Source organism: Talpa occidentalis, unplaced genomic scaffold, assembly GCF_014898055.3.
Source record: "Talpa occidentalis isolate TD23 unplaced genomic scaffold, MPIMG_talOcc4v2.1 talOcc4.14, whole genome shotgun sequence".
Taxonomy (NCBI): domain Eukaryota; kingdom Metazoa; phylum Chordata; class Mammalia; order Eulipotyphla; family Talpidae; genus Talpa; species Talpa occidentalis.
Window position 1 is genome coordinate 912 of NW_023601433.1, and position 23,925 is coordinate 24,836.

Here is a 23,925-nt window from a genome sequence, read left to right on the forward strand (position 1 = left end):
AAGAAATCATCAGAGAGACCATGACAGAAGCAAACACAAAGAAATTTGCATCTTCCAAAACACTGAAGACGGAGGAAAACTCACCAACACATACGACGAGGTCAACATTGCCCTGATCCCCCCAAAAAAAGACAGCATAAAAGGGAAAATAGACCAACACCACCAAAGAACAGAGAAGCGAAAATCCTCAACAAATTCCAACCGAGTTAATACAGCAACATGGAGTCTCCCTGGTGAAGCAAGGGGTTAAGGCAAAGCACTATGAAGCTATCCACAGCCCCTGCAGCATGAGTTCGATCCCCAGTCAGGGAACTCACCCACACGGCACACCTGACCTCTCCTGTCTCCTTGCTGTTCCCCTTAGTAGTGTATTTCACCAGATCTGCCTGTTTTGTTCCCCACTCTGTCTCTGGTCAATCCTCTCACCCACCACATGTCTGGCCTGTACCCCAGCTCTTATATGGATAAATAAATCAATCTATAAAATTCCAAATGGATTAAATATTTGGTGATGTACTTGACAGAAAATATAGGGACACACTAAGGACAGTTGCCCCAAAGTGCACTAGGGAACACAACCCCAACACCCAGGGAAACAAAAGCAAAAATCAACAAGTGGGACACCACTAAACCTAAAAGCTTTCATACCTTAAAAGAAACCAGCCCAAAAACTGAAAGGCAGTCTACAGAACAGGAAAAGAATCTGCATGCCACACATGTGACAAGGGGTTCATTCCAAAATTTATAACATCCCCAAACAATGCGAGAAACCAACTGATGACTCAATTAAAAATGGACAAAGGGGGGCCTCCCTGGTGACCAGGGTTGGCACACAGCCTATGAAGCTCTCCACAGCCTCTGCAGTGCGAGTTTGATCCCTGGCCGGCAGGGAGCAACCCGCATGGCGCAGCAGACCTCTCCTGACTCCCCACTGCTCCCCTCAGCAGTGTGTTTCAGTAAGTCTGCCTGTTCTGCTCCCCACTCTGTCTCTGGCGAATCCTCTCACCCTCTGCACCTCTCGCCTGTACCCCAGTTCTTGTATGCATAAATGAATAAATCTTAATTAAAAAATGGACAAAGGAACTACATACACTCTTCTCTAGAGAGGGAATTCTGACATCCTACAGACAATAGGAATGTTCACCTTAACTTATTTTAAGAGAAATGTAAATTAAAAGCACACTTAGATGCCACCTCACCCTTGAGAAGGCCCAAATGAAAACGAATGGATTTATACAAAACGGGGGGTGAGGGGTGAGAATTTTATGGGGACTACAACGAAGATGTAAATGATTACACTGTGCAAAAATGAAAATGATGTAAAAATATGTAAAATAGTATTTAAAAAAGTGAAACACTAAAAAAAAAAAAAAAAACCAAATATGGAATGAACAACGCTGGAGAGGGCACAGAGAAAAGGGAGCTCTCACCCACGGCTGGTGGCCATGACAGTCGGAACAGACCCTGTGGATGAGGGTGCAGAGGTTTCTTAAGGAAATAAAAACGGAAATTCCATATCATCTGCAATACTTCTACACATTATCCTCACGGGAAAACTCAAACACAAAAAGATTTATCCCATCCATGAGCAGAGCAGCTGTGTTTCCAACTGCCCAGTCATGGCCCAATCTACATCCCTTTGGCAGAGGCAGGGCAGGAAGTGTGGAGCACACGCAGGGGAGCACTGCAGGGCTGTGAGGAAGGAGCAAAGGGCCACACTGAGGATTAAATGGGTGGGCAAGGAGGTGATATTGTTTTTTTCTTTTTTAAAAAAAAGATTTATTTATTTATTATGCATACAGGAGCTGGGGTACAGGCCAGAGGTGCAGGGGAGGAAGGTGAGGGGATTCACCAGAGACAGAGCAGGGAACAGAACAGGCAGATAGACGGAAATACACTGCCGAGGGACGCAGCAGGCCAGTCAGGTCTGCTGCGCCATGTGGGTAGCTCCCTGGCTGGCCCGGGGATGGAACTTGTGCTGCAGAGACTACAGACAGCCCCATCGGTTGCATCTCAACCCCTTGTGCCACCAGGGAGGCCCCGGGAGGTGCTATTCTTGAGTGAAATAAGCCAAAAAGTAAAGACACATATGAGATGGCTTCACTCATCTGTGGAAAATAAATACCCAAAAAACATTTACAGCCAAAATACTTGAATAAAACTTGAACAGGGTCATTTGAAGGTAAAGATGACCACCAGAGGGAACAGGGAAATGGGTGGAGAAGTTAGGGAGGGAGGCAGACGGGGGACGGGCCAGAGTGGTTTGGTAGAGGCGAAACAAGGGGTAGGGCAAGACACATTAGGATTGTAGGAAAAAACTGGCAACTATTTCAGCAGAAGGCTTTTAGTGCTACACATGTCAATGACAGATCGAGGAGGGAAAATAAGTAAAAGAATAAGAAAAAAGTATAAGAAGCTTTAAAACAATTAAAAAAAATGAAATTTCCCAAAGGTCACACACGGTGTTCTCAAACATGGCAGGAACTTTTGGAGAGTGTAACTGGACTGGAGAGCAACTTAGGGTGTAGTGAGTGTCACTAGAAATGCATTCAGACCACACCAAGGAGAAATGCGCAGGAGCAGTGGAAACAACGGCCAGAAAAAAGGACTCTGAAGAGTCTACTGGGCACCTTCGGTTTGCAGGCCACCTGAGAGAAAGGCAGGGGCAGGTGTGTAAGGATCCCCCATTGGACTCAACGGCACACATGCCAAGACTGATGCCTGCATGAAAGTCTCCGAGAGTTGTGCAGGACACAGTATATGATTTTAGCTACTGCACAGAAACCTTAAAAATTCAGTTGGGGCCTCCTGGGGGGCCCAAGGGGTTGAGCGTTGGGTTGTGAAGCTGCCCGCAGCCTCTGCAGCGCCAGTTCGATCGCCAGCGAGGGTCCCACATGGCGCGCAGACCTCTCCTGCCACCCGCTGCTCCCCTCAGCAGTGTACTTCGGTCCTTCTGCCTGCTCTGCTCCCCGCTCTGGCTCTGGTGAATTCTCTCACCCTCCCGCGCTTCTGACTGTGCCCAGTGCTTGCATAAAAAAACCAATCTTGAAAAAAAAAATCAGTTGTCCTTTTTAAAAGACATGTGGCTCCTTCACCCCCATTCTGCACTCAGGTCCTCAGGCCCCATCCTCCCCCTCCTCCCTCACCCCGCACCGGACCAGCGCAGAGCTGGGAAGTGTTTCTGTCCAGCGGGGTGAAGAGCCACAGTCCACACCTTCAGCGTCATCAACCGCGACCCAGGTACAGACTCTGACTCTGCGCTGCGTGAGCACCAGGGCAGAGCCCCATCTTCACACATGCTGGACATGTGAAGTGCCTGGATCTACGCCACACCTTTCTCTGGTGAGGAATGTGTCCCTGGAGAAAACTATGTTTCTAATTTACGTGTCCGTTGAGGTACTCCCATAAAGTCAATGCACCCCAAGCTGAAGCAAACACAGCACTCACCAGAGATTGATCCATTGTCGCTGCTCTCACAGAGGCATGAGGGCTCTGGAGGCGGCGCTGGGAGGGGCGATGGGGTCCAGCACAGAGGACGGAGGCAGCTGCACGGGGTCCTGGAGTCTCCTGTCCAGAGCCCGCCACACGCTGCCTGGAGACACCAGAGAGTCACTGCGGGTGACGGCCGTGTGACACTTCTAGCAGGGGCAGGAGAGGCCCCGCGAGTCCATGAGCGGCAGAACTTGGGTTTACGGTTCACCGTAACTTAACAAAAGGTGACACTGCCCACTGCCTGATCAACAGTCACGCCAAGAACAACCGTCTCAAAGCTGATGAGTCACTTCAGAGTGCGGACACGATTTCCAACGAGACGACGCCCCGAACGCACTGTTCTGCCAGGACACCCGGCAGTGGCTCCGCGCCGCTTCCCGCCCTCCTCTCCGTGGACACCTGTACAGTGACTTGGTCCCCTGGGTGCGCACCTCCAGGCAGGAGGCCTGAATGCAGCAGCCAGCAGGACGCCGCCTGGGGGCGGGAACGCAAAGCGCACCCGGAAATTCAGACAACAAGCCTCTAACGCCCCAGGAACTCCCCCCAACCCCCCCAGCCCTGCAAACCCAGTTTCCCGCCGACCTCCCCGCCCCCACAGGGGCCGCCTCCCCCTGGCAACCGCGCGACGTCACCCGCCCACCTTGGGTCCGTGAATCCCGCCCCGGGCGCAATACCCCCCCAGAAACGCAGCCTGGCTCTCCCCTCCCTCACCGCCCGACTTTCGGGGGGCCCAGAGGAGTCAGCGCGCATGCGCACAGGCGGACCCGCGCTTCCCCAGGGCCCCCGCCTTGGGGACCCCGTCCCCCGCCCCGGGAAGACCCCGGGCAGCGTCCGGGGTCAGGGCCGGGCGGCCGCGCCGGGGACACCCCGGAAAGGCCGGGACGTTCTCCCCAACGGCCCTGCCCCGCCCCCACGCGCTCCAGGGGGAATCGGCTCCAAAGCGCCCGACTCCACGCGGCCGGGCCCCCGCTCGCCCGCGCCCCCGCTCCCCAACCCCCGGCGTCTCCGCTCACCCGAGCCCGGCCTCCCGGACAAACCCGCGCTCACCTCGGGGCGCCCCAGCGCTCGCGGAGGCGCCAGAATGTTCGGACGGATGGGGGCGGGGCCGCGCCTGCGCAGATCGCGGAAGCCCCGCCCAGAAACCTCCGCGGGAACCACAGGGGCTGGAGACTACATTTCCCACAACCCCTTGCGCAGCCCGTCGGGCCGTCGTCGGGGTGGGGTTGCGGCCTGGAAGTGGGAGGAGTGGAGGTTGAGGAGAACCGGCAGGTGGGCGAGGCCCGTGAAAACTGCAGGGCCCATAACGGGTTCAGGGCTCTGAGGGAAGAGAGCTCAACGGGCCGCCCTGGGGCTGAAGGGGTTAAGCACCGCGCTGACTGACAAGCTATCTGCCCCCTCCACAGCAGGGAGCCTCCCACAGGGCATGGCAGACCTCTCCCTTCTTGCCCACTGCTCCCCTCAGTAGTGTATTTCAGTCAGTCGGCCTGTTCTATGCCCCACTCTGTCTCTGGTGAATCCTCTCTCTCTCTCTCTCTCTCTCTCTCTCTCTCTCTCTCTCTCACACACACACACACACACACACACACACCCCTTTGGCCTGCACCCCAGCTCTTGTATGAATAAATTTTAAAAATATACACAAGAAGTTCACATATAGTCTAAATAAGACATTCAGATACCAAGACACATTTCATCAAAATCAACATTCAGGTATTTAAGAAGCATCTTGACCTTCTGATATCTGGATCACAGAGTCGGTGTTCAACATAAAGATGCTTTGCTTAGCTAATGTGAATGGACAAGAATTCTACGCTGTTATGAAAAGCTCACCTGCTCTTTCATCACATGCTTGTGAAGATTTCTTTTGGCAACAACGTCCAATAATATTCATGGCTCCATTACTACCATGAAGAAACATGAGGATATTAATAAACTGTTAGTGTATTCCCTGAAGGAGAAAATGATGAAATGAGTTGAACTTCAGCACGTTTCCGTGTCTAAGTTTTATGCCCACAATGAAGTCCACGACTCTGGGTGATTTAGATCAATCTTTTCAGTCAGCCACAAACAGCATATCCATTTAGATTTTCTTCATCCATGATACATGACACCATCATAAATGTACCCAAGCAATTAAGATGTAAAGAAACTCATCAACTGGAGAGGGTCCCTTAGATGTTTGACACATGAAAGTTAAATACATGACTCCACCTACATACCAGGAGAAAGCCATAGAGTGAAGTGATTTAGGGCTGAATTATATTCATCAGGTCTCTTCACAATATCTCAAGTATGGTTGATAAAAAAAGGACAGAGAAAATAACTATACAGGGCCCCAAACCATCGTCTTGAACTCTTATTTATTTTTTTAAAGATTGATTTTATTTATTTATGCATACAAGAACAGAGGGGTAGGCCAGAAGTGTACGGGGTGAGAGGATTCCCCAAAGACAGAGTGCAGAGCAGAACAAGCAGATTGACTGAAACACACTGCTGAGGGGAGCAGCAGATAAGTCAGGAGAGGTCTGCTGTTTCATGTGGTCAGCTCCCTGGCCAGGGACCAAACGATAGCTTCATAGTGCTGTGACTTAACCCTCTGCACCACCAGGAAGGCCCTCAGACTTTTCAGTTATGCTAATATTTAGTGTTTTAATGTTGGCTTATGCTCCATAACAATTTTCTGACTTAAGGAATGTAAAGTGTTTCTCACTTCCTACTGTATTGCAATATCTTAATATGAATCTAAATTGCATTATAAATTACTTAATCATATTTTCACTTCTTTCAAGTTTCCAGTATGAAAATCTGGTGGCTTCAAAATTCATATTTGGACAAACCACTCATCACTTTCCATTTACAGTTTCTCTTGGTTTGCACTCTCTGATGTTTAGGATGATCTGACTTCTGGTTAATCACTTTGACACTTCTGGTTAAACTTCTGGACTTCTGGTTAAAGACACCAAAGTTGGGACCTCACTGGTGGCACAAGGGGTTAAGACACAACCTATGTAGCTATATGCAGCCACTGCAGTACGAGTTGGATTCCAGGTCAGGGAGCTACCCACATGGTGCAGCAGACCCCTCCTGTCTCGCCTGCTGCTCCCCTCAGCAGTGTATTTCAGTCAATCCGCCTGTTCTGTTCCCCACCCTGCCTCTGATGAATCCTCTCACACACCCCCACCTCTGGCAGATACCCCAGTTCTTGTATGCATAATAAAATAAATCTTGAAAAAAAGAGGCTAAAGTAAAAAAAAATTGACTTCACAATTTTAACATTTCTCTCTGATGTGAATTCTCTAATGTAGAGTAACACTTAACTTGCGGTGAAAGGCTTTGCCACATTCTTCACATTTGTAAAGTTTCTCCCCAGTATGAATTCTGTGATGTTGACTTAAATGTGATGAATGGTAGAAGGCTTTGCCTACATTCTTCACATCTGGAAGGTTTCTCCCCTGTATGAATTCTATGTTGTCGAGTAAGACATGACTTATTGTTAAAGGCTTTGCCACATCCTTCACAATTGTAAGGTTTCCCCTCAGTATGAATTCTGTGATGCTAAGATAGTTAAAGGCTGACAGTTGGTTAAAGGCTTTCCCACATTCCTCACATCTGTAAGGTTTCTCCCCAGTATGAACTCTCCGATGTCGGGAAAGGTGACACAGCACAGGAAGGTGTTACCACAATCAGGACGCGTGTAGGCTTTTCTCCAGCATGAATCCTTAGATGGTTAGTCAGCTGTGGATGCCAATACAAGGCTTTACCATGCTCTTCACACTTGTGAGGTTTCTCTCTGTGATGTTCAGTAAGTCTTGGGCACCATTTGGTAGCTTTGCCATATCCTTTACAATTGTAGAGTTTCTCATGAAGTACATGATGCTGGAAAAGTATTGAGGACTTTTCAATAGGATCCTGTGTAGATTTTTCATCTTCCTTTCTAATTCTCTGATGTTGAGAATGACATGACTGAAAGTTTAAATCTATCCCACATTGACAGTGTTTTGAATAATCATTTGCATTATGGACTAGGGGACTTCCCATATGTTCCAACATTCTTCTCAGAGATTGTGTCTTGTTAAAAATGTCACATGGATCTTTGCTAACAGAAACATATTTATCTCTACCTGCAACAGACATAAAATGGAGTTTTACCCAGCATGGTTTACACGCAGAATCACTTTGTACAGGAGGAATTGTGTTATGGATAATTGTCCCATATTGGGAATCTTCATTGCAACAACTGTTGTGCCCTTCACATGTCTCTTGACATGTCTGGTCTATCAATAATTGTAAATTCTCAAAGGTGCCAATTCATCTCCTCCCGGGCCCACATTTAGCAACAAATCTTCTGTGCCTGACTGTGGCATGGAGACCTGGTTGTCTTGAGAAGACAGGGCAGGAAGACAACAAGGAAAAACTACCCCACACACAGCACTCAAGACAAAATACTTTAAATATTTAAGACATAAAATTAATACCATATAAAGACCCCCGACATGATGTTTGGATAGGTAACATCAGCACTAAACAGCAACACACATGCTTATGAATAGGTAACGTCCTTAGGGAAAGGTAAATACATAGCAAATACTGATATAACCCTATAGTAAAAATATTGTTTCTGCTTCAGAATTTGGAAATATGGCACACACAAAAAAAATCATAGATTCATGTTATAGAATACAAATATCATGAGATATAATTTGTGATGTCAGTAGGGGTAGAAATGTTAAAGAGTGGAGTTTTGGTATGCAGCTGAATTTACATGGTTTTCACTTTAGAAAAGACTGTCATAACTATTCAACATGCTATGGAATGCCCATGAGAAAAAAAGATACCGTAAAATACATGGAAAAGAAATGAAAACAGAGACTGATGTTATGTGTACATAGGTTGGATGACAATGCTTTACAATGTTTGTAAATAATATTACAAACCAATATACCTCCATTAACATCAAAATGTGTGAAAGTGGAGGGAAATCACCAACAAGAAAGGAGAGAGGAATTAAAGCATATAAGAAAAGGTCAAAAAATATACAGTGATGCAGTAGGTTGGAAATGGGGTATAAAATGGCTGAGAATACTGCATCCGCAGTGGCGCAGCAGTTGAGCGCTGGGACACGAAGCTGCCCGCAGCCTCTGCAGCGCTGGTTAGATCTCTGGCCACCAGCGAGGGTCCCACATGTTGCGCAGACCTCTCATGCCGCCCACTGCTCCCCTCAGCAGTGTACTTTGTCAGTCTGCTTGTTCTGTTCTCCGCTCTGGTTCTGGTGAATTCTCTCACCCCCCCCCGTGCTTCTGACTGCACCCCGTGCTTGAATAAATAATAAATAAATCTTACAAAAATTAAAAAAATAAAATGACTGAGAATAGAGGAACCATTCTCTAATAAAGTTAACGCCTCCCTTTCAGTAATACTTTGGTGTAAATAAAAGTCCACAATACAATGGCAAATGTGTCTGAATGAATTAAAAATAACACCAATTCAATCTTACCTATATGACACTCAACATAGCCTTCAGCTCACTATGTGGAATGTAAGGATGGAACTAGATTCTATGAAGACTAATCATGAAAATGGAGCCGTGTGGATCACTCTAATGATATGATCTGAGTCTAAAGCATCACAGAATGAAAAGAATGACCCCAGAAAATAACAGAAAACTACCTGTATTGAGAAGTCATTGTAATATTACCTATACACTAAGATGAGGTCCTGAATGTGTGCCACAAACAAAGACAGAACTCAATGCAGAAGATGAAAACAATAAAATCAAGGAGAGGTTCAAGGCCCAATTGCAATTGGAAGGAAAATAATGTTATAAATTCAGGAATCAGAGTTGACAAACGGGTGAAAAATAATTTGAAAAGAAAGATGTGGTATATAGACAGGATGAAATACTACTGAGCTATGAAAAAGGATACATCTGGCCATGTGCAACAACAACAATGGAATGCTGGGGGAGGATTATGCTCAGTGAAAAGAAGCAGAAGGAGAAAGACTTACTGGATGAATTCACTCCTATTTGGACTTTGGAAAAACAAGGCAAAGAAACTGACAATACAAACCAAAATAAACTCTAGAAATAGGACTGCAGAATGAGGGTACAAAGAGGGAAGGACAGTGGGTGTGAGTACAAAAGTGGCAGGGGATTCAAAGATTTATGGAGAAGCCCACAATGCACTGGTGGTGGGTATGGTGGTGACAGACATCTGAGGATATGAGAATCTATTCCCTGAATCACGAAGAGTGAGGTAAACCCATGGTTCCTCGATTCCAAAAAACTAAGCAATACTGAGAAAACATTGCAACAAAGCAAACTCCCCAAAACTTGTCATTCAGAAAACAATACTAAGAGGTAAATTTAAAACATTAAACAATTACACTAGCAATAAGAGAGATCTCAGTTGAGCAATGTAACTTCACACCTCCAGGAATTAGAAAAAGAACAATTTTAGCTCCATATTGGCAGAAAGGAGGACATTGAAAAAAAATAAGAAATACATAAATAGAACATTATGGCCAAAAAGCAGGTGCTTCTCTATGAAAGGAAGTCTGGATTTTGAAAGATCAACAAAATGGACAAAACCTAAGTTCAATTCAGTAAGAAGGAAAGACAGAGGACTCAAGTGTCAGAGAGGAGACGCCCCCAGGGAGAGCAAGACTAAGACTTCTCTTCACATCCCAGGGCTCCATTTTTTTTGCTCTAACAAGATGACCAGCTCGGGCGTAGACACAGCAAGACCTGTTTATTAGGACAGGTGATATGAGATGGCCTGAAGATTCTCAAATTCCCAATACAGTAGTGTGTTCAGTAGAGGGGACAGTATAGAAGGTTCTGGAAAAGGATCACTGCAAATACTTTTTCTGACAGCACCTTTACCAGAAATCATTGAAATTTTCATATCCTAAGAACCATTTCTACACCTCTGAGTCCTAGCAATGTGATAGAGAAGCTGGGATTTTGCTTGTAGCAATAACGCTTAAGTCACATATTTTCTTGAATGAGCACTCATACAGAGAGCAGGTTGCAGATCATCCTAAGATAGGAGAAATTTAAGCCATGATGAAACATCATGAGACTTTCCAACAAACCCACACTGTTTTTCTTTAAAATAGGGACCTAAAAGTATCCGACAATCTTGGGCATCCCTAGAGCACATCCACACGTGGTACAGGAAACACTGAGGGCAGATGGGGAAATCTAGAGGGATATTCTCCTCACCCAAGGACACCACATTTCTGTATGTCTCTAGCACCACGTCCCTGTACAATTTCCACTGTAGCTGGTCCAGGCCCTCCTGCTCCTTGTGTGAGAATTCGATGGCCACATCTCTGAAGGTCAAGGGTTCCTGAAATCAAATTAAACAGTTACTACATGGCCACCAGCAGAACTCTACATAGGACACAAGGTGAAAAGAGAGTTGTGAGGGGACCCATGGTGGCACAAGGGGTTCAGTCTCAGCACTATGAAGCTATGACAACCACTTAAGGACAAGTTTGATCCCTGGCCAGGGAACTGACTCACATGGCGCAGCAGACCTCTCCTGTCTCGTCCACTGCTCCCCTCAGCAGTTTATTTCGGTAGATCTGCCTGTTCTGCTCCCCACTCTGTCTCTGGTGAATCCTCTCACTCCCCCAAACCCTCACCTTTGGCCCATACCTCACCAATTTATGTATAAGTAAATAAAATAAATCTTTAAAAAAAAAGGGGGAGACCTGGTTCTGAGAAAGAAGAATGCCCTTATGCAGTGACATCCATGTTTACACAGCAACAGTCTAATGCACCCACTGAGCCCAGAGGATCACATATGCCCACAAAACCACCGTGGACACTATAATTTCAGTGACGTCAAATCTGACCCAGGGCACACATCTGTACAACAAGGAGGCAGGACAATTGGAAAATTCATAGTAGAAACGGAGATGAAAGACTGAAAGGAAATTGTAGGTAATGATCAAATACTAAGCAAAGCGACAACAAAAACGATCATTTTTAAAGATTTTTTTTATTTATGCATACAACAACTGGGGTACAGGTCAGAGGTGCGGGAGGTGAGAGGAGTCACCACAGAGACAAAGTGGGGCGCAGAACAGGCAGACTGACCAAAGTACACTGCTGAGGGGAGTAGCGGACGAGACAGGAGAGGTCTGCTGCGCCATGTGGGCAGCCTCCTGGCCTGTCAGGGATTGAACTCGTGCTGCAGAGGCTGCGGACAGCTTCACAGTTCTGTGCTTAGCCTTTGCCCCACCAGGGGGACCCCGTTCCCACAGCTTTCATTAGACTCATGTATGAACCAGATATAATTCTCTGAGCTTTTAATATACTTTATCTTTTATGTAACCATTTCCTCAAACACCCACAATATTACAGACCAGGGTTTTCCCTACAGATCTGAGCTAAAATGAATCAAAGAGGACCCTAAATGAATGAGCACAGCAGGTTTTATAGCCGACAAGAATGGTTTGGTTAAAAAAGGGAAAGACACAGGACACAGTATATAATGTTACGTTTCAATTAATAAAAATGGGACCACATACACACTACATGGATGAATGTAGTCTTGTCAACGAATTCAAGATTATTCAAATACTATGAAGGAAACCAAGCTGTGGGTGATACTATGTGCATACTTCAAACCCACTATGTAGACATACACTGTGGAATCCATTATAATAAAAGCTACTGTTTTGAGTGTAATTTCTCAAAAAAATGTTACATTATATAGGTTCAACTATTTTAAAATTTTACTACAATTCAATACATGATAACATTTTTGGTTCATTTCTCTGGAAGTATAAACAAGCTATGAGAGAGAACGTGTGTGAAATGACTGGCATTTCCATGGACATTCACACTGAAAGGAATGAAATAACTGTGACTGTATCATTCAAGTGAAAGAAGGAGGTGAGGGACCTGAACCCTGAAAATTAAAAAAACTCTATTAAAGGAAATAAAAGACACAGAGAAATACAAAGATGTCCCATCCTCCTAGGTGGGGAGAATTAACATCATAAATGGCCTTATTGTCTAGAGCAATTTACAAACTTATGCAATACCTACCAAATACCAAGGACGTTTTTTATAAGGAAATAGAACAATCCCCACATTTATATGAACCCACAGAAGGTCCCAAATAGCAAAAAATCTTGGGAGAAAAGAAGAAAATGTAAGTATCACATTTCCTGACTTCAAAATATATATAACGCCAACAGTAATCACAACATTATTTTACTGGAACAAAACCAGAACTCAGAGCAATGGAAGGCAACTAAAAACCCAGAGAGCAAATGATATAAATATGAAGAGTTCAATCTTGGACAAAGGAGCTAAAATCATACCATTCAGACAAGACAGCCTCTTTAATAAATAGTACTGGGATGGGCCCCCTGGTGGCCTAGGGGTTAAGAGTCAGTGCTATCACGGCTATTCCAGGCCAGAGAGCTGACCCACATGTGGCACAGCCGACCTCACCTGTCCCTCTCACTGATTCCCCGAGCAGTGTATTTCAGTGGATCTGCCTGTTCTGCTCCATACTGTGTTTCTGGCAAATCTTCTCAAACCCTGAACATCTGGTCTACACCCCAGTTCCTCTATGCATACATAAATAAATATATATTTTTAAAAAATGGTGCAGGGAAACATGAATAATGACTTGCAAAAATAAGAACCAAGACCCATTCAAAACTCCATACAGGGCCTCCCTGGTGGCACAACATATGAAGGTATCCATAGCCACTGCTGCATGAGTTCGATCCCCAGGTAGGGAGCTACCCATATGGTGCTGCAGACCTCTCCTGACTCGCCCGCTGCTCCCCTCACCAGTGTATTTCAGTCAGTCTGCCTGTTCTGTTCCTCACTCTGTCCCTGGTTGTGATACATATTGAATCCTCTCACCCCCCACACCTCCGGCCTGTACCCCAGTTCTTGTATGCATAAATAAATAAATCTTTAAAAGAAAAACTCCATACAGAAAACTAATTCCAAATGGATTAAAAGTTTGGACACCCTAAGAGCCCAAAGCATGAAGCACTGAAAGAAAATAAAAGGGTACACTACGGGACAGCTGCTGCAAAATGTACGAGGGAACACAACCCCAACGCCAAGGGAAACAAAAGCAAGTTTCACAAGTGGGACAACACCAAATCTAAAAGCTTTTAGAACTCAAAAGAAACCAGCACAGAAACAGAAATGCATCCTACAGAATAGAACACACGCAACACATCTGACAAGGGGTTCATTCCAAAATTTGTAACGTTCCCACCCAGTGCGAAAAACGAACCAATGAGTCAATTGAAAAGGGCAAAGGAAATAAACACTTTGCTAAAGAGGAAATTCTGAGGTCCAACAGACATAGGAATGTTCACCTTAATTTATTGTAAGAGAAATGTCAATTAAAACCACACTGAGATGCCACCTCAACACTTGAGAATGGTCCAAAAAAAAAGAGTGAAATGAACAACGCTGGAGAGGGTGCAGAGAAAAGGGAGCTCTCACCCATGGCTGGTGGCCATGAGAGTTGTACAGTCCCTGCAGATAATGGGGCAGAGATTTCTTAAAGAAATAAAAATGGAAATTTCATATGTCAGCAATACTTCTACAAGTTATTTATCCAGGGCCTCCCTGGTGGCGCAGGGGTTAACACGCAACCAATGAAGCAATCCGCAGCCACTGCAGCACGAGTTTGATTCCTGGCTGGCCAGGGAGCAACCCACATGGCGGGACAGACCTCTCCTGTCTTGCCTACTGCTCCCCTCAACAGTGTACTTCGGTCTGTCTGTCTGTTCTGTTCCTCACTCCGACTTTGGTGAATCCTCTCACCCTCCTGTGCATCTGAACTGTACCCCGGTTCTTGAATAAATAAATAAATTTAAAAAATAAATAAATAAAAATTTAAAAAAAGAATGAATTATATATTTTGGAAAAAATCAATTTACTTTATTAAAACCTTCATTAGGGTCACATATAGTCTAAATATTTAAATATCACTGTATGTTCCATGTTGAAAATAAAAATGCAGGCATTTAAGAAGCATTCTTGTTCTTTTGAAACCAGGATCCCTAAGTTGGTGGTCAACAGAGTCATTACTTAGCTACTGTGCATGCACAAATTCTATGCCCAGTACGGGACAGTCACCTCTTCTGTCATCATGTGTCTGTGAAGATTTCTTTTGGCAATGATATCAAATAATATTCATCTCTCTATTAATACCATAAAGAAACATCACAATTTTAATAAACTGTGCATTTCCTCAAGGAGTCCATCGTGATATGATTTGACATGTTCCTCTGTCTGACTTCAATGGCAACATTAAGGCCCAGAACTCTTCTTGGTGATTTAGATCAATGTTTTGAGTCAACCAGAAGCAGCATGTCCATTCATATGTTCCTGATTCATGGCACATTACTGTCCTAAATTTACCCTGCAAGTTAGATATAAACAAATCCATCGACTAGGACAGTCTCTCAGAAGTTTGAGGCAGCAAAAAAAAAAAAATCAAACACCTGACTTCACATACACAAGGGGACAAAGCCAGAGAATGAACTGATTTAGAGCTGAATTATATTCATCACCTCTTCATAATATCTCAAGCATGACTGACAAAAAGTATGTGGAATGTAATTATACTGGTCCCCAACACATTGTCTTGGACATTTAAATGATACTAATACATACCTAGTGCTTCAATGTTGGTTTATGCTCCATAAAATATCTGATTTAAATATCAGTGAAGTTTTTGAATTATTATTGTACTGCAATTTTTAAATGTATATTTAGAGTTGATTATTATATGACAACTTACTTTTCCAAATCTTTACTTCTTCAAAGTATCATGCTAGCATGAAAATGGTGGTTGCAAAATATCTATTCATACAAACCACTCATCACTTTACATTTGCAGGTTTCTCCCCACTGTGCATTCTCTGATGTGCAGAGTGATTTGACTTCCAGTTAAACAGTGGGCCACATTCTTCACATTTTGAACATTTCACTCTTACATGAATTCTCCGATGTTGAGCAAGTTTTGCCTTCTGCTTAAAGGCTTTGCTGAATTCTTCACATTTATAAGCTTTTTCTTTCACATTTGTATGAATTCAGTGACGATGAGTAAGACTTGACTGCTGGTTAAAGGCTTTCCCAAATTCTTCACATCTGTACGTTTTCTCAGCATTATGAACTCTCTGGTGTTCAGAAAGGTGACACAGGTAGAGAAAGGCTTTACCACAGCATGGACATGTGTAAGCCTTTTCTCCAGTATGAATCCTTACATGTTTAGTGAGCTGTGGATGCCAACAAAAGGCTTTACCACACTCTTCACATTTGTGCCATTTCTCTCTCTGATGTTGAGTGAGTCTTGAGCACCATTTGTTAGCGTTGCCATATCCTTTACAGTTGCAGGGATTCTCCTGAAATGTGTGATGTTGGAGTAGTTTTGAGGACTCCTCAATATTAGCCCACATAGATTTTTTTTTATCTTCCCATTCGCATTTCTGATGTTGAGTACTATTTGACTCAAAGTATACACCTGTCCCATATTCACAATGTACTGAATGATTATTGCATGATGGACTATGGGACTGCCTATATGTTCTAACTGTCTTCTCAGAGAATATGTATTATTAAAAATCTGGTAGAGATCTCTGCTTACAGAAACACCCTTATCTATGCAAGGAACAGACATAAAATGCGGCTTGACCCAAGACATTTCACACACATGATCTCTTCTTGTGGGAAGAGTTGTATTCTGGGTCATTGTTCCAGCTTGGCTATCTTCATTGCAACAAATGTTCTGCCCTTCAATTGATCTTTGGCGTGTCTGGTCTTCCACTAATTGCAAATTCTCAAAGGCACAGATTCCATCTCCTCCCAGTTCCATATCTGGAAGCAAATCTTCTGTGCCTGACTATGGCATGAGGACTTGGATGTCATGAGAAGAGATGACTGGAAGAAAGCAAGTGACTATTTACCACATTTACAGCACTCAAGACAAAATACATTAAATGCATAGTCTATAAAATTAATATCAAGTAAAGGACATAGGCATGATGTTAGAATAGGTAACACTATGACTTTGCTCCTCCTATAAAGCCTAAAGGATTCTAGACAGCAACACAAAAGTTTATGAAAAGGTACTATCCTTAGGGAAAGGTAAATACAAAGAAAATATACAAAATTGCATGATACAGTCCTGTAGTAAAAATATTGATTCTGCTTGAGCATTTGAAAAGGCCACATCAAAAATACCCATGGAATTATGTTCTGGAATACACGATGTAGTGAGATGTTGTGATGGCAACAATGTTGGTGTAGGGTAGGAATGTCAAAGAGTTGAGTTTCGTGTGTGCAATTGAAATTACATTATTTTCAGTCTAAAAGGTTTCATAGCTTTTCAATATGGCACGTAATGCACATTATAACAATAAAGACACCAGGAGAACACATGGAAGGGAAATGAACATGGCTTTGTCCTGTGCACACAGGCTAGATGTCCTGTGCACACAGGCTAGATGACAATACTGTACACAATAAATAGTATTATGAATCAATATACCTCAATAAGCATAAAAAATATGATGACATATTAGACAAAAATCACCAGACAAAAAAGGAGAAAGGAATAAAAGCATGTCACACAAAGTCAAAGAAACACAGAGATGCAATTGAGAGGAAATGAGGTATGAAAAAGGCTGATCATAAAGGAAACATTTTTAAATAACAATACCTGGGCCTCCCTTTCTGTAATTAGTTTATTCATAAATGAAAAAAAATCCACACTGAAATGACAATGTGTCTGAATGAATAAGAAAACGACACCAATACAATCTTATCCACATCACAACCACCAAAGATTTAAGTGCACCATGAGGAATGGAAGATGGAACTATATGATGGGAAAAGTGATAATCAAATATGGAGCTGTGTTGAACACACTAATATCAGAAGAATATAAACTGAGTCAAAACCATCACAGAATGTAAAGAAGATCACAACAATAGAAAATGACATATTTTGGGTAGTCATTAAAAATATTCCACATGCACTAACATGAGGGCGCTGAATGTGTGCAGACCACACAGGCAGGACTGAATGCAGAAGAGGAAGACAATATAATTCTAGGAGAGGTTCCAGCCCCAATTGCAATTAGAAGGAAAATAATAATGTAAGTTCAAGAAGGTGAGTTGACCACTAGGGCCAAATTTAAATCTGAAAGCAAGATGCAGTTCACATACACGATAGAGTAGAGACAGCTAAGCTATAAAAAAGGATGAACTCAGGCTATTTGCAACAACAGGATGGAACATAGCAGGAGCATAGCTAATGTAGAAAATCAGGAGAAAGACATTTGCTGGATCACTTCACTCCAATTTCAAATCTGGAGGAAAAAAGAAAGGAACCGACAAACCAGAACAAACTCTAGAAATATGACTGCAGAATTGTGGGTATTAGAGAGGGATGGAGAGTGGGTGTGGGTACAGAGGTGGGAGGGTGTTCAAAGATCTATGGAGAAGGCCCACGAGTGCACTGGTGGTGAGTGTGGTGGTGGCAGACCTCTGAGAAGATGAAACTCTATTCCCTAAATCAAATGTTACCTCGATTCAAAAAATTAAAGAATATATTGAAAATATGGAGATGAAACAAATTTCCCAAAAACTGTGGACTCAGAAAACGATAAGATGTAAATTTCAAGCACTGACACACTAACAATAACACGGATCTCAGCTGCTTAAATTAACTCTAAAACTCAAGAAACTAGAAAAGGAACAATCTAAGCTCTAAATTTCCACAAAGAAGGACATTTCAAAATAAAGAAGAAATACATAAACGTAACATGATGGCAAAAATGTTTGGGCTTCTCTATGAACAGAAGTCTGGAATTTGAAAAAAAGCAATAAATTTAACAAAATGATAGTTCAATTCACTAGAAAGGAAAGGCAGAAGACCAAGAAAATCAGAAAACCCATAAAGATATTTCCTTAGTTTTTATGTCTCCTCGGCACTGGCTACAGTCATCTGCAGATGTTTTCAAAGGCATGTACTTCCCTTCATGGCAGGGAGAGACCTTTCTGTCAATTCTTACTTAAATGTTACATCACGCGCTGCTCAGAATGACAGCATATGCAGCAAACTCTGCCTCATCTTTTGTCCAACTTTCTCCTGCTCATCGAAGGGAAAAAAGTTCTGCATCCAGCCTGTGGTCATCACTGTGAAAGGCTTTCTGCACATCCTTCTGACATCAACACTCCTTGGCTGCTACTGGAGTCACTGCAATACTTGGTACCTGTTTCTACGTAATTCATAGCAGCTCTAGTTTTTATCTAGTATGTTAGTTGCACTATATCATCCTTTCACTGATGCTTTTGCTTTCTTCCAGATGATTCCCACAAGAAGGTGGAATTGCACAGATCAAACTGCTCCCAAGGTATGAGCCCCCAACCTGAAACTCTTGGTTCCATGGCTTTAGAAACCACAACCTTAGGTTTCCCCTCCCATGTCAGAACATCCCGTCCCTCACTGAATGATTTCTGAGTTCTCCTCAGCCTCACAAAGGCTGACTGAAATCCACTGCTGAGGGGAGCAGCAGACAAGACAGGAGAGGTCTGCCGTGCCATGTGTATAGCTCCCTGGCTGGTCGGGGATGGAACTCATGCTGCAGAGGCCACAGATAGCTTCACAGTGCTGTGCTTAACCCCTTGCACCACCAGAGAGGCCCACATTTTCCTTTCTCACAGCATATCACTTCAACAAAGCAAAGACCACTTCCGTGATTACTGTTCTTATCCCCACTCATAGATAATTTATCACTGTCAAAAACTTCCCATGAACATAGCCACATCCTCCAATGACACCATCCCCTGTGAGGGAACATTTCTCCTCATTTCAGGGCCGTCAGCCTGGTTCACACAGCAACAGTGTAAACGCTTCTTCTTGTGCTCTTGCACAGGAGGCACCATCTTCCTACTCACACTGTGTTGTGAACAGAATTCTCAGGGGAAATAGTCTTACCTCTAGATTAACCCATTTGCTCCTAAAAGAACCACAATAGTTTGCCATACAAATTTGGAAGTGTCTTTCAGTGTATGAATACAAGGATGAATAAAATCTTCTCCTTGAAGAGCTTATCACCTGGTTGGCAGGTAGAATAGACACAAACGTGGAATAACGTGCTATGTAGTGGTGTGAAAAGCCTGCTGAATGCAGACACAGTACAAAAGAAGAAAAACCAACACTTTGTAGTGCTGGGTTACACATCACTGAAGACCCAAACGCTGAGCTCTTCCTTTTAAATCACACTGTCATGAGGATGAGACAACAGCAGATGTCATAGAGTGAGAAAATAAAAAACACTCGCCATGATAACTGCAGAGAGCACGCTGCCAGGCAGAGTCCCTAGCAGTAAGGCATTACCCCAGGAGCGAGAGGAGGGAAAGCCGAGGGAGACGAGGAAAGGGAAGTCACGCGGCAGCGGCAGGTGGCAGTGTCAGGGGCAGACCCAGAGGCACCCTGAGACCTCAGTCCCTGCACACCCTCCACCGGCACTGCCATCTGCTGTGTGCGGAGCAAACACCCCCTCACGTGAAAGCCCTGCCGTGGAAAACAAAAGGGTTGGGGTGCAAGGGAGAGGAGAAAGGACAGGGTTAAACAGTTTCCAGGGAACCAAAGCCTCCCGGGCCTGTGGGGTCAGTCCCATGACCCCCACAGTGATGACCCCAGCTTTGGGCACCACCTGCCACATCCTCTCTGCAAGTCCCCCCTCCAGGGGCTGTTGGGGGAGAGGACACACCTGACCTGCCCTCAGGCTCCTGAGTTTTCGGGGACTTGCTGTCGGGGTCTCCGCCATCTCGCATGTCTGTCCTGGAACGGACCTGCCCCAACAAGGGGCCTGAGCCACGAGTGGTCTCTGTTCCCCCCACCCCCACCTCTTTCAGTCCTGCCCATGCTGCAGAGTGATTCCCAGACCCACTGCGGGGACATCCCTGGGGCAAACACCTGCCCAAGAGGGTGGCTTCTGCACGGGAGTCTCCAGCTCGCCAGGGAGGTCCTCGGGAATGTGGAAGGGGAGACCCCAGCAGGCGGCACCTCCGTGCACCCCTCCACCTGCAAGGGAGCAGAAGGCAGGAACTGAGACCTAGAGCGCAGCATTTGGGGGTGGGATCCATATAGCTGCGGGCACAGCGCCGGGTGAACATGCAGCAGACACAGCACCCGGCTTGAACGACAGCCCCTGTGTTGAGGCGCCCCCCCCCCTTTCTCAGAGAACCACTGGGGAAAAGCACAGGTCAGCAAGTGCAGGTCTCTGGCGCCACCCGGTGACCAGAACAAAGCCACCGATGAGCTGATTCCCTGCTGGAACTGGGTAAACACAGAGGGTGGGAACCGCAAGGGGCAGAGCCCAGCAACAGGGCATCAGCGCCCTGGTGGCGTTTTGGCTCATGGTGCTGGACTCGGTCTGGTGAACAGATGTCAGCAGGTTGACTCTGTGTTGAGGACTCTCCAGGCCAACTATATGGAACTTAAGCATCCGTGGACTTCTGCTATCTGCTGGGGGTGTGGCGGTGTCATTCCTAAATCCAACTCCCCCAGATACCAAGGGATGACTGTAAAGTTTCTGGGGGCTCAAAAGTCATACATGGATTTTCCACCGCCCGGAATCAGCACCCCAACCCCATGTTGCTTAAGGGCCAGTCAACTGTAAAAGCCAAACCAATCATGAGAGCTGAAAATACATGTGGTTCTGCTGGCAGGACAATCACAGACACTGCTACTACAACTGTAATTTGATGCCACCATTAAATAAAATGCTAAATTTCAGTTACAATTAGGGAAAATCAAGATGCATTTTACCTCTTCCCTGATTCCATACTCCCGTCTAATTGAAGGATAAAGGGCTGAGTTCAGTGAACAGGGAGTGTTCAAGGTGGGGAATCTGAGCAGGTTGGAGACCAGCTCCAGCTAGATGTCCTGTCAGGGATCTCAGCAGGAGAGGACCGCCTTGGTGAAGTTTTTCGGAGGGCTGAGGGGAAGTGGAGCCAGGTAGGAGTGAGGAAGACACAGACACCGTCTCTCGTGCAAGTACCTCCTCCTGAGGGTCTCAGCAGGTCTTTTTTTATACCTTAAGGCCAGCGGTGAGATGACATCAGCATAAGCATCAAAGCAGAACATAGACAATCATTACATATTTTCTCATGAACATACAAAGACCCTCTTGATCTCATACTACAAAAGGACACTTCCTTAATCTGATTAAGAAAATCTACAGGGACAATGACTCCCTTAGGTACTCTTTTTCTAACGTAATCCATTGTCTAAGACAGTACAATGTTCAGTAACAATCAATCACCCTGTCAAGCCTTCCTCATTTCTGAGTGGACATGAAAGTCCATTGTTATGCTGTATTACTAAAATCAACCCATTCCCTAGTACTCAATTCCTCTAGCCCATTATCAATTACTTCAAAGTGATCTAAAGGAACTCATCAATACTCTTCAGTTCTACAAAAATCTAACTTCCGGGCCTCCCCGGTGGCGCAGCGGTTGAGCGCTGGGTTGTGAAGCTGCCCGCAGCCACTGCAGCGCCGGTTCGATCCCCGGCTGCTCCCCGGCCACCGGAGGAGGGTCCCACATGGCGCGCAGACCTCTCCTGCCGCCCGCTGCTCCCCTCAGCAGTGTGCTTCGGTCCTTCTGCCTGCTCTGCTCCCCGCTCTGGCTCTGGTGAATCCTCTCACCCTCGCACGCTTCTGACTGTACCCAGTGCTTGTATAAATAAATAAATCTTTAAAAAAAAATCTAACTTTCAACAAGAAATACCGAACGTCCACACAACCTGCGCACTGTTAACTTTTCGCATACACCAGGAGATGTACTGTTGCCCCAAACAGGTACCCCCAGGTTAGGCTATGGTTTCCAAGCACAGCTGGTTCAGGGCAGCTTGTTCTCCATAGTTCTCAGGGCCAAAACCTTTCTTTCCTAACTATATCTTTAACAATTTTTACTTCTTTTGTGACAGTTCATGCATAAGAACAATAAGCCAATTGTCACCTGGGTCCCAATTAGGTTTTCACAGGCCAATGAATAACTAACTTACTTCAGCATTAACCAGGAACAAAGAGGAGAGCTTTAGCAGGCTTTGCCATGGAGACTCCCTAGTTCAGATCTTCTTTGGGAGGTGCAAGAACTCCCCTCTTCTGGGAAGTACAACTTTCCCTCTTCAGGGGAGCACAGGGACCCCGCTTCTCAGAGTCTCTCCTAATGCCCCGACGATGTCAAGAGACAGCAGGGGAGGCACAGCCTCCCGCAGAGCAGGCTGGGAAGGGCGAGACCAAGTGATAGAATAAAGAGGGCTGCCTTCACTTGCTCATGCAAAGAGGAGGATACCAATGTACAGAAATGTCCGGAAAAACAGGTCCGGAGGCCCATGTCCGAGGCCTCAGTTCCAATGAACGAAAGCAAGAAGTCATTGTGAACAGGTGGGGGACCCACTTGGCCATCACAGGCCAGCTGGTGAGAGGGAAGACCCCGGAGAGGTCTGAGGACAGAGCAGGGAGTCTCAGGACAGCTGAGACCAAAGACTGACACAGCTGAGGCAGGTCCACTCCTGCTGGGCTCTTCCCAGGGATGTTCTTCATAAATGCTCCGGTGCAGTGGCACGCGATGAAATGTTACTCAGGGATCAAGAAAGAGAAACTCTCACCATCTGCGGTAACAAGGATGGAGCTGGAAGGGTACACTAGCCCATGGAGTCAGAAGGAAGAAGATAAATACCGGATGGTCTCACTGATATGTGGAATATAGAGAAAGCAAAAAAAAAAAAAATCAAGAAAAAGACAAAACTAGCAAACTGACCACAGAGCTGAGGTGCACAGCAAAGGAAGGAGAGTGAGGGGGGCGAGACAGGAGAGGAAACACAGAGATGGTCCACGGGTGATGTGGCGGTGGGAGAGCTAGGGGGACTACTGAAAGAAAAAAGAAATGCTCTGGTGCCGAGTGAGGCCTGGAGGCAGGGCGCCTGAGAGCTGAGAGGAGACAAGAGGCTGCCCACACAGAAGAGCCTTCATGACTGATGCCTGAGGGGAAAGTGTGTGCAGGGGCCTGGGTCAGGGGACTGACGGAAAGGGTGGCGTGGCAGGCGACGAATACTTGAAGACTTCAGGTTTGGGAAAATCACAACTGGAAAGCACCATAAAGGGAGGATGTGATCCCAGGTCCACCCGGGGGGTGTGGCACTCCATGTATGGTTGGTGTTAAAATTCTCCTAGCAAACGCCAACAGCCTGACAGCTTTGATGAGCTCTAGAAGGGAATCAGCCAGACTTTTGAAAGTTCCTGGAAGAATTCCTCCCTCGTTCCTTCTCCTGTGCCATCCCCCTCATACAAGCTGTTCTCAGAACTCAGATAAAGGCCCGTCAGCCAGAGAGGAGCCATGCTCCAGACATCT

General features: G+C 45.2%; 1 protein-coding gene across 3 annotated transcripts in view; it reads right to left on the minus strand.

The window, feature by feature from the left end:
- Window positions 1-10,121: 10,121 nt before the first annotated feature.
- Window positions 10,122-23,925, minus strand: part of LOC119245116 (zinc finger protein 254-like) — a 43,047-nt gene continuing 29,243 nt past the window's right edge. The window contains exons 5-6 of one of the 3 annotated variants that reach the window (XM_054694695.1): window positions 10,718-10,844; window positions 10,122-10,237 (exon numbers count right to left, since the gene is read on the minus strand). In XM_054694695.1, the coding sequence (XP_054550670.1) occupies window positions 10,170-10,237; window positions 10,718-10,844 (195 nt within the window). In that variant the 3' untranslated portion in view covers window positions 10,122-10,169. Of the gene's footprint in view, window positions 10,238-10,514; window positions 10,845-21,438; window positions 21,606-23,925 lie in introns of those variants that run through there. The other 2 variants (XM_054694694.1, XR_008551613.1) reach the window with 2 other exon arrangements.